The sequence below is a fragment of the Rhamphochromis longiceps genome, linkage group LG3 (assembly GCF_057381845.1).
Source record: "Rhamphochromis longiceps isolate RC_006_pf linkage group LG3, R_longiceps_female_GT1.1, whole genome shotgun sequence".
In the NCBI taxonomy this organism is placed as follows: domain Eukaryota; kingdom Metazoa; phylum Chordata; class Actinopteri; order Cichliformes; family Cichlidae; genus Rhamphochromis; species Rhamphochromis longiceps.
This window is the reverse complement of record NC_140559.1, coordinates 35,344,952-35,356,508: the sequence shown is the minus strand read 5'-3', so window position 1 is coordinate 35,356,508 and position 11,557 is coordinate 35,344,952. Positions and strand designations below refer to the sequence as shown.

General features: G+C 42.4%; 1 protein-coding gene across 2 annotated transcripts in view; it reads right to left on the bottom strand.

Annotated features, from left to right (window-relative positions):
* arhgap36 (Rho GTPase activating protein 36) overlaps positions 1-11,557 on the bottom strand; it is an 84,717-nt gene that overhangs the window by 4,098 nt on the left and 69,062 nt on the right. For both annotated transcript variants that reach the window (XM_085395457.1, XM_085395465.1), the window contains exons 4-11: positions 7,537-7,850; positions 4,128-4,344; positions 3,965-4,020; positions 3,341-3,491; positions 3,040-3,188; positions 1,359-1,529; positions 801-889; positions 467-693 (exon numbers count right to left, since the gene is read on the bottom strand). In XM_085395457.1, the coding sequence (XP_085251583.1) occupies positions 467-693; positions 801-889; positions 1,359-1,529; positions 3,040-3,188; positions 3,341-3,491; positions 3,965-4,020; positions 4,128-4,344; positions 7,537-7,850 (1,374 nt within the window). The remainder of the gene's footprint in view (positions 1-466; positions 694-800; positions 890-1,358; positions 1,530-3,039; positions 3,189-3,340; positions 3,492-3,964; positions 4,021-4,127; positions 4,345-7,536; positions 7,851-11,557) is intronic.

Below are 11,557 nucleotides of genomic sequence, written 5' to 3'. Positions count from 1 at the left end.
CCAAGCAAATTTAAGATAGAACAGGTTAAAAACAACTTCTGTGTCAGCATCGCCCACCGCCACTAGGGGGTGCTGTTGGCCCACTTATCGTTCCCACAAACGTCCACAACCTCCAGCAGCCAGAGTGTGGTCTGTGTTACATTACACTGCCTTCAGAGATGTTTTAACACATGGTGGTGAAACTGCAGAGCACTGTTTCAGGGTTTTCTAAAGACTCCTGTCTCAGGCAGGAAATTTACCTAAAAATCAACAACTGCTTGAAAAGACAAGTAAGCAGATGCTAAACTAACCAAGGATCACAGATGAAAACCTCAAAACCTTGCGTTGTGGTATCGTTCCTGCTCCTGTCATTAATCGAAATGTTTTAAATGTTGATTTTGTTTTTTGAAAGAAACAACTTTAAATGAGAAATTCCTTCAGGTCTTCAGAGCCTCACATTCACAAAAACTCAAGCAGACCATAGTACCGTATCTGGTGTCCTGCCGCTTCCTGTTCTGGTTCAGTTTGAGGACGTTCAGGAAGACCTCGCTGGTCAGGCTGCCATCACCGCCGCTCCCATCCGGGGGGAAAAGCGGTGACGGGGGCTCCAGTGGGGACAGGCTGCCGCTGGAGGCTCCCACTGAGTCCAGAGACGCCCCCGTGTCCCTGCGACCCGTGGACTCGCTGCCGCTCTCCACCGTCAGGTGACTGCCGCTGTGACAGAGCAGAAACACGCACGTTAAACTGAAGCTTTCTTAGTGCAGACGAACATAACCGACACCAGATCTGATGACGGCTGATCCACTGACTGTCACGGTTACCTGAGTTTCCTACGCAGCAGGTAGTCGATGATGTCCGGGTCGGTCTGGATCAGACTCATCAGGACCTCCTGCTGCAGCTCTGCAGAGACCTGCGGGAACACACATCAGATTCAAGCATCGCTGAAAATAATTAGCATCTCCAGGACCGATGGAACATCACAGCTGTCTGGTGAGGGGGAGTCACACTGGGGGAAACGGACAGAGTCAGTCGATCCTGGACAAACTTGGACGATAATAAGGGTGGCCAGGGTCGCCAGGGCATGAATATTTAGTCTGACACTTTGAAACCACGAGCACTAAGTATAAGCTCTCATTTCAGATTAACATAGTGTTAATGAGAGAGCCTCCTCTGCCCTGAGGGGCAGCCAATCAGAAGAAAGTGAACTTAGAGAAAGGGGAGGTCAGGTATAAGATAAATAAGGATTATTGTGAACTTTGCAAAGCTGCTCTAGTAGAGTCCAAGAATAAACACCCCAAGTTGGAAATGAGCGTAACATAATAAAAGATTTCTGAATCACTTCCACAAATGACTGAAAGAGCGCTGTGAGTTTCTAGTACCGTGAAGAGTCTCCTGTGGTTCTGTATGAGCATCAGTGTGACGCTGATGATCGCCGTGCTGTCCTCGATGCCCATCACCTGCGGGCTCACGTCTCCCCCACGCTCCTTCTGAAGCAGGTTCGGCCCGAAGATCACGGCCAGGTTAGCGGCCGTCATCTTGTTTCCGGGGATCTGGAGAGCAGAGGAAGAGGAGGCGGTGATGGAGGTCAAAGTGCAGATGGAATATGCTGTGGTAAATTAAGTTTGCGAAACGGGATCCTGTTGGATTTCTTTTTACATTACTGAGAACCAACAAGCAGCTGCAGCATAAATGTCAGGACAGCAATGAAGCAACACCAGAACATTCATGCAATGTATTTTTCTCCAGTATTTCACAAGAGCAAAACGGACAAAATGGACAGTTTTCCTGACTAAACATGCTTTTTCTGCATTTCATCTTGCTTGTCGACAGCTCCCAAAAGCATCTGGTAGAGGTGCAACTTACTGAGGGACTTACCTTAAAAACGCTGTGTTCACAAAGGCCAGTTAGTCAGAAATGTTTGCATTTGTAATGTGCTATCAGCCAAGACCCTAACCCTCAGGACGACCACTAAGACAACATTAATAACATCTGCCAACCAAAAAAGAAGCTGAGGAATTATTCTGGCAGAGTTCTGACTCTCTCTCCACTAATTTTATGTCCTGGACAGCCAACAAAATCATTAACATGATTTTTCTTTAATAATATTATGGAGAAAATGTGGTTCTGTGACAGCCAGAAACAACACAGCTAGCCTTCAAATTTAGCAATTGTTTGTGAGGAACCGTGCAACTGTGGAAGATTAGACTCTGAGACCCCGCCCACATCTAAACGATACCTTTAGGCAGTGGAAAATACTACGACTACTACTACTCATAATATTAAGGTAATACTTTATAATAATGCCACACTGGTAAGCATTAGTAAAGTATTAGCAAGTGCTTAATTCACTGTACATGATTAGACTTTAAGATGTCATTTATAAATACAGATATGTGTATCAATCTGTTACTGTTACACCATGTACAGCTATGACTGTTACTTCATCACTGCCAGTAATACACATAATCATAATCACGATAAAATATCTTAATTTATAAATAGCATATGTGGGAGGAGTAATGCTATGTAAATGATGAAGTAAGCACTTGCTAATACCTTAATAATGTTTAATAGTGTGGCAATATCATAAAGTGCTACCAATAATAATAACAACATTTATGTGCATAATATTTATGAAACACACAAGAAATTTCAGTAGTTTAAAAATTAAAATCAGCTTTCCTCCAAAGAATAAATCACAAGCATAAAATCTGAATGTTAACATGGCGGTAAAATAAGAAGGTTAATGACACGGTCTAATATACAATGAGTTCCTCCACAACCAAGAACCCCCAACGACCACCTTCTGTCTTTGAACGTGGGAACAGTTACTGCACTGTGGTGCCAACTTTCTTTGTTTCTTTGCTCTGTTACGAGTGTTTTTTACTGGAAATGGATGGAATTCGATTAGGAAATGATATTATATTTATGTGCTTGAAGGACTGACACTGCCCTTCAGGGCGAATGCTTTCATTTTGTGTTTGTGTGGCTTCGACCTCGATGCCACTACTACGAGAGCTTCCAAAGGCTGAGGAAGACTTTATCAGTCATTGGTCCCACCTCCTCGTCGTTGGTTCCTATGCTGTCCTGTGCGAAGCTCTGCACGGTGTGTAACAAGGTGAGGAGGCGCAGCAGTGTGTCGCAGTTACAGGGAGGCAGCAGGTAGAGGAGGTGCTGGAGGTACTGCAGCTGGTCTGCTCCTCTCAGAACTGCAGGAGGCCCAGAGAGGAGGAAGAGGAGCAGGAAGTTAGTTACCCATCACATCACTAATTATACTGAGACAAAAACTGAACTCAATCATTAAAGCCGGTGTGTGTTTTTGTGTGTGTCTGTATGTGTGTATTGGGGGGTGCATGCATACAATTGGCATGCAGGAAGGCGGGGTAGAGCTCTCTGGGCAGCAGAGGATCCGGCATGTCCCTCAGAAACTCTTTGAGCAGTGCTGCCACATCGTGGACGCTGTGCTCCTCATCCAGCTGGACGTCAACGCCCACGTCAAAGTCCTCCCGTAGCTGAGGAGCGCGCACGCAAACACATATTAGTGTTTAAAAACAACAACGACAGTGCCTTCAAACTCATGTTCGGGTCACGACGGGGCCACGGTTCCCCGATGGACACATTTCTCAAAAACAGGATCTCACACATCATCAGCTTTTCGCTCAAAGATTATTTTTATATTCGTGCATCCAGCTTAGACCGACAGGAAACACACGATGGTGAATCAGGGGACATGCAGACCTACACCACTCCTCTACTGCTGGCAATAATCCACGTTTTTTTTTTTTTCAGGGAAAATGTGAATGAACGAGTTTCTGTATATTTTTTCCAGCTTTTTTCCTCAGTTATCAGCACATCAGGAGGTGTTGGACCCCAAATAAACAACAACAAAAACTCAGAATATTAATGGTATATTATTAGTGGAAAATAAAAATTATTTAAATTAATTTATTATTTTAATTAAATTAATTGGAATAATTATCCTAACCTGTCTCACTCTCTTCTTGGAGCTGCCGACTCGGAAGATACCCACAGTCTGAAGACCTGGAATACAAAATGTTACCACACACCATCTTTTAAAAATTTACATATGGATGGACTCAAATAAACAACACTGAAAGGCTGAAAATTTGGGGGACTTAAAGCCTCACCATAGGTCTCGATGTGACTGCAGCACCTCTCCAGCACCCGAGGCACCTGTCTGTAGATGGGGTTGAGGCTGAGCTTGGTTTGGGTCCTCCCCTCCGACGAGCTGCCACCCGGAGACTTGATCAATTCCAGTTCAGCCGGGTGGGAAAGCTGCAGCGCTTCAAGCAGGCGAGACTGACTCTCTACAAGGTCAGAGATCGAGTCCACTGATAGACCACCCTGTGGAGCAAAAAATGTTTATATATGCCTATAATATGTTCATAATTTTAAAAAAAAGTACAATATTTATTCTCTTTTTAGCTCAGTTTTTGGTCTCCACCGGTCCCTAAAGATGATAACTTCCTTTATAGCGCTTAAATATCTCATCATGTTCTCTAGCTGGTTGTGAAGTTTGACTGAGTGCTGTTTGGTGATAAGCTATGTAGCTCTTTGTGGGTTAGCTAGGGCTTTTTCCATTAAAACGACCGTGTGCTGCAATTGAAAGTGGTGTGAGTGAGTGTTGTTAGGTCACTAAAAATGAGCGAAAATGTTACGATCGGTGGTATTTCTTTGTCGATTTGTCACTATTAGCTATGACTTTCATCTCACATAGTCATTTGTACCACTGTTAACAGAACAAGGTCCAGATATGTAGGAAAATCCATAATTAATTACTAAACTCCAGTTTTACAAAGTAGCGTGTAAGGTCAAATGCTCCAGCACAGAAAACAACGAGGAAAGGCAGTGAAAAAAAGCAAGAGACGCTGAAAGCTGAGGCAAATATGTATGAGGTGATAATGGGATGGAAAAAAGCTCACAACAGATGACAACGCAGGCTCGAGAGAGGAAAATGAGATGTGAGAAAGACAAAGGGACGCTGACGACAGAAAATGGAAAGTACATTCGAAGATGGATGGCAGGAGAAGAGGCCAGCAGAGGAGAAGAGTCAGCTCCTATCGCTTGTCTTGATGTTACCATGCAGTAAATGTCAGAGGAGCCGAATACCACAGAAATATAAATCACATGTCTATGGCCTGCAAATAGTTTCTGGAGGAACATCAAGAAATTCCTCACAGCTCAGTCCAGCAACATACTGCAGAAATGAGAAGATGTTTCCTCCATCTGAACATGACTCATTTGTGTTTTCTACAATAAATGTGCAGTTTGGCCTTATTTATGCAAAAATCAGTGAAAAGCCACCGTTATTTGCAAACTTACACTAGTTTATGCCATCATTTCCATGCTTTTTATTCATTATTTATGTAATCAACTGTGCAATACAATCTGATATGCACTGTTTCAACTTCCACTCCTAATTTTCTTCATTTCGGGGGTCTCAGCCAGTGTTTCCCAAATGGTGCGCTCTGGGGCAAATCCAGGTGTTCTATGGGATTTTGGGTGACCAACACATTAGCATCATAACTTCATAAAAAAGTAATGTGTTACCTTTATATTCACTATGTTCATACACATCGAATACTCTGACTGACAATTTGTGACAGGTGGAAACTGACAAGCCACAGCTGATAATGAGGGCAGACAACCACATATCCTGAGCAGGTGGGCAGGAGCCACCTGAGAAATTGGATCTGTTGTGGAGGGCCTTTATAAGTTAATTGGTGTGGCTCTCCACAACAGTCCCCCTGTCCTCCTAACTATCAGTCCTTGGAAATATTAATTGCCCAGCCCTGCTTATTGCTCCAGCCCTCAACAACAATCCCCATTATTCATGTGGCCCCTTAGAAATATTAAGTGCCCACCTTTTCACATTGATGTAGCCCTTCACAACAGTCCCAGCTTCTCATCCTTTGATAAAACAAATTATCCAGTCCTACTTATTGGTGCGGCCCTCCACAACAGGCCCACTTTTTCCTACTTTCTGCAAATCAGGATCATCCAGAAGACTTCATGCATTTAGAAACTCTTAAATATTACTTAAGCTGACCTTTGTTGATCTAATGATTTGCTTCTTTCTAATCTTAACCTTCATCAGAAACACATTTTGAATATTAGCGAAAGTCTGCAAATGACCTGCTATGCCATGTCATTCTGTTTGAAATCCAGGATAGTTATCCACTTCATGTGCAGCTCGGTGTTTTGCACAGCTGTAATACTTATGTGAGAGAGACCATCCCCGTCTATCATCCATCATAACACTGTCTAATGCTGTCATCGTTGCTCCGGTACAAAATCAAATAATATTTCAAGGTGTCCTTACAGCAGGTTCTCTTGCACTGGTGACAACACCAGTGAGCTCCCGCTGCTTTATTATTCATGATAATATATTCATGATTCAAGATCTCCACATGTTTATTTCCTTAAACAAAGACCTGCAATGCTATAGACATTTCCATTCCACCAGTAATCTTATTGGAAAATCAATATCCTTAACAAAAAAAGCATTCTTAGTATTTATGGTATGGCATAAAGTGGCACATTTATGCAAGATTACAAGGCTCAGAGTTGCCTGTTACTTGTTCTTTGCCTGTAAAATGCACTTGTATGTAGGGATGTATGTAGCTGTTCTATATGCCCACAGTTGCTCCAAAAGCTGTATCAAAAGCCACTCAAAAACAGGCAATAAGAAGGAAATCAGCAGCTTGCTTCGCTGCAGAGAGATTTCCATACCAAGGCCTTTCCTGGTGACAAACACTGTGTTAGTAGATTTAGTGCCTGCTCCCACTGATCACTAATATATCTGACCTGAAGATGCAGCCTGTGATGACTGGAGGCAGATTTTCACAGAAATTATTCAAAACGTTTTATACAGAAATTGTTTTTTTTATGTTACAATACAATCCATTCCCAGATTAGCAATAAATAACCATTTATCATCATCATCATCATTGTTTATTTATATAGCACCTTAAAAAAAACACCTGGTAGACCAAGAATATAACTATAAAGAGTAATATTAAAAGAACAATTTAACACAAAAAAATGCATGTTTCATAACGAGTAATGAAGATAATCATCAGAATCACATTAAAGTCTCATTTCTATCAAATGTTACCACTGAGGCAGCGCTGTGTCTGCTGTTTACCTCAATGACCGACTCTTATCGCCTGCACTCGATAGCTGGTTCAGGTTCAATTACAGTTATATGGCTGTAATCATACTCATTACAAGCTTTACATAACCACTGGTTCCAGATCAGCATGAAAAGAAATTACAGAGTGTAATGGCCTCTAGCAGAGACGGGTTCACACACACACACAAACACACAGAAATGTAGGTGCACACACCACTTTTACTACAAACGTACTGCTGTGGAAATATTTTAAAAAAGCTAGAAATGCACTCAGAGATTAGTGTGGAGGCCTTGAGTACAGCACATACATGTAATCCTCACGGTGAATGAGACTAAATCTGGCAGAAAGAAACACATGTCCACTGTTTTTGTGCGTGTGTTGTCACTCAAAGAAATCTTACCCTTCTCTGTCCTCGTCCGGTGTTATCCAGAAACGTGGGTGACAGCGGTTTGTTCTGAGGGTCAGAAATTGGCGCCGGTGCCACAGAGTTAGCAGACGGCGAGCCCGGACCTCCTCCTGTGATGGACGAGGAGCTGACCAGAGGTCTGCTCCCATTGAAGAACTGACGCTTCTCCGCCCTGAATCGCAGGACGCTCGCCTCCAGGTCGAGGCAGTCGCGCCTGCTCTCCTTCAGAGCATCCTGCCGCCGCTTGTAGGCCCGGTCGTTGGCGATGACCTGGGAGAGCGGGATACCAAAGGCCTTGGGAGCCGATTCTGAGGAAAGAGGAGAAAATTTTATTTTCTTGCCAGCAATGATGAACACATAAAAACAACAGAGAAAACAAGGATGAAGTAGAAAGAAGAAAACAAACATATTGCCCAGAATATCCAAATAGACGATATGGATGAAAAATAGGGAAATAATATTAGTGCTATTTATTTTATGCCTTATTTAAGTGTTAAATATTATTATATCACTCTTCCTCACTTGAACACATTCTTTTTGTACTAAATAAAGCTAAAACAAATTCTAAACTGTCTTGAAACGTGATTAAAATGTATAAGAACAGCATCTGTCTGATTTACTGTTTGTTCCCCTGTACAAACAGAACTGCAGAGAAATACATCTGAATGCGCTAACATTGTAACTCATATTTGGAGCAGAACTGGAGCCTCCAGCGAGTTAATTTATTTATAGTACACATTCTTGTCTGCTGATAGTATCTGAGATCCAAACAGGATAGTAGGCGGGGCCAGGTACGTACGTTCAGTTAGAGCAGAGCTACAGATTAAAAATGTCCAAGGCGAAGCGGTCAAAAGTCTGGTTGTACTTCACAGCAAAATATGCAAACTCAGCAGCAACAAGTGCTTTAAGCTGATACTGTGATACTGTCAAAGGAGGTAACACCTCGAATCCGATGAAACACCTGGCGACGCATAGCGTTTTTTTTTAAAGCCGAGAAATGCGCCGTATTTGATAGCTTGCTGCGAGACCTCACACTGTGCACGTTGGGTGGGTTGCCAGTTATCGGACCCGGAGCAACATCCCCCAAAAACCCGAAGAATAGAGTCCTGGCCCCTAGCCCTGCCAGTGTAGCAGAAATGATGAGGATATTGATGCAGCAGCAGCCGTTCTTCTCTGCGTGAGTCGCTTAATGTTGTTCGAGTGTAATTTATGTTGAGTAGGCTAACCACGTTATTACATTAATGCAGGTAAGGTGAACTAGCAAACATCATCATAGCTACATGCGGCTGTCCTCTTGTTTGATGGCAGATACTCCCTTCACCCTGGCCAAAAAGGCTAAAATGACCAAAGAAAAAGTGGGAAACAGCTGAACATGAGAGGTTTTTGGACAAAGTTTGTGTTTTTTTTCCATTGTTTAAGCACTGCTTCCAGCCAAGAGTGATACCATATATGCCCCATAGCTGCAAAAAAGGCTAACATTGTTATCTTTTTACAAAAAAAACAAACAAACAGCTGAACATGAGAGGTTTTTGGACAAAGTTTGTGTTCTCCATTCTTTAAGCACCGGTTCGAGCACCGTTTGAGCACCGGCACCGTTTCAAAAGTACCGATTTGGCACCGGTATCGGATAAAACCTAAACGATACCCATCCCTAATTAGGGCTGTTCGATATAACGATATATATCGGCTGACGATATAAAAACATCTATCGTTTCATTTTACGCTATCGTTTGTTTCGTGGTGTCGCAAAATAAACTGTTTACTGCAACATTTTTTCCATCGTTTTGATGGTCACTGCAGTGGCTATATTAATTTCTTAAAGTTCTCTCTTTCTCTTATATTTAATATAACCACACTATGAACGGACAAGCGTCTGTGTTTATGCGTTGTTGTTAGCAACAACAACGGTAAAACCACCGCGTATCTGCTTCTTTATTTTTCACACAAACCTTTCACAATAAAGTTCAAGATCCTGTTGAGACTTTTCAAAATAAACTGAATCACGTGAAAGATGCAGAGTATTTACGGATGAGAAGCAAAAAAGAGCCGTCAGGTGCTAAAAAATAAACCTTAGACTGAAACTTTAGAACAGGCAAACTGCAGCACGCCGTGTAATAAATACTCACAAAGAAAACGGCGGCTGTTACAACTTATGTCTAAAAATGTATAGTTTCATGCATCTGTTAAAACGCTCAACTCCAGCTACATGACGCGCAGCTGGAAACACTTCACGCAAGTTGAGCTGCCCGAGATTCACAGAATTTACAGAAAATGTTACATTTTTGTGATTTATATCGATATCGGACGATAGATGATTTAATATCGGGATATGAGATTTTGGTCATATTGCACAGCCCTACTAAGTATTTCTTCTTCACTCACTATGTGTTTACACAGCAGTCTGCCACAGGCCGCGGGCACCTTGTAATTGTTTATTCAGCCATGAACTTCTCAGCATACCAAAGTATTCTAGAGCCAAATATGAGCCCATCTGTCTGGCAGCTAAAAGTTGGCTGAAACTGAATCATACAACAGTACAATGATCCCAGGCACAACAGCCAATCTACAACAGAATGGCTGAAAAAGTAAAGAAAGACCTTAAATGCATGCATGTAAACTTCAATGAACCGAAGCAACGCTGTAAAGAAGAAAAAAAAATCCTCCACAACGACGTGAGAGACTCACAAACTGAAACGGAAATGATTCCTTCAAGTTATTGCTGTTAAAGGCGCCTCTACAAGCTGCTGAATCGCTGGGGTGTACTTTTCACAGGAGTGTATGTGTTACTTTAAAAGTTTGAGATGGGCCTGTCTAATGTATGGGAGAGCAAATATGTTTGCCGGTGCTGCAGTCATAGTAGCCAACGAATCACAAGGCAAGCTGATAATATACAGCAGAGAGATGGACGTACATCCCAGGTCTGAAAAGTAAAGCCAGTTTACTTGCAGAAACACTTCTGGTTATCTAGAAGTCAGCGGGAAAATAAAAATACTGAAAGGAGGATGATCCAGCTCATTGGCTGATGAGTTGAACTAACTCACTAACTGATAAAGTGGTCAGCCAAAAACATCATCTCAGGGATATAATGGGATTTCGCAAACCTCGGTGATGTCATTGTGGCAATGTCCATCTATTATACTGTTAATGACGCTGACAAAGCTCTGATTAGCAAATAGCATGAACCAAGTTCCATGTTAGTGACTGATATTCATTCACACACAACAGGGTAAACAATCACTGTCATGATCAACTTCACTTTGATGTCAAATGAAACAACCTCACTCTCTCAGTATATTCCCATAACATGATGTGATGGGCTATCGGCACAAACAACACACGTAAATTGAAGCAACACTCATTACAATGGTCTGTGAATACACAACCAATGCAGATGTTCTTGTGTGCAGTCCTCCAAAAGACAAGACTTGTAGCCTCAGATCTAGTACTGCATTTGTGTAGGTACAATACTAGTTGATTGAAAAGTTAGACAAAAGTTGCTGCAGAAACATGAAAGAGAAGGACAGCATAGATGGCCTGAACTGAAATAATCAAACATTTTCTGTCTTCTCCAGTGCACAGGATAGGCTAAAGCCCCAACATCAGCACAAACACCAAGAAGGCCTGTTTCCCTCTTATTACACTACATAGGAGTGACATGTAGAGCAGGGGTGGGCAACTCCAGGCCTCAAGGACCGGTTTTAGTTGTGTCCTTGATCCAACACAGCTGATTTAAATGGCTAAATTAACTCACCAACATGTCTTGAAGTTCTCCAGAGGCCTGGTAATGAACTAGTCATTTGATTCAGGTGTGCTGACCCAGGGTGAGATCTAAAACCTGCAGGACACCGGCCCTCGAGGGCTGGAGTTCCCCACCCCTGATGCAGGTATTATGTGTGCCATGCCTTTAGTGCTCGATGCAGATCTTTATTAAAATGCACAGTTGTTATTAACAAAACACTGAGGGAACTCAGGAGTGTGAGAACCTGGAGGAGCAGAGATTACAGGGATGCTTACA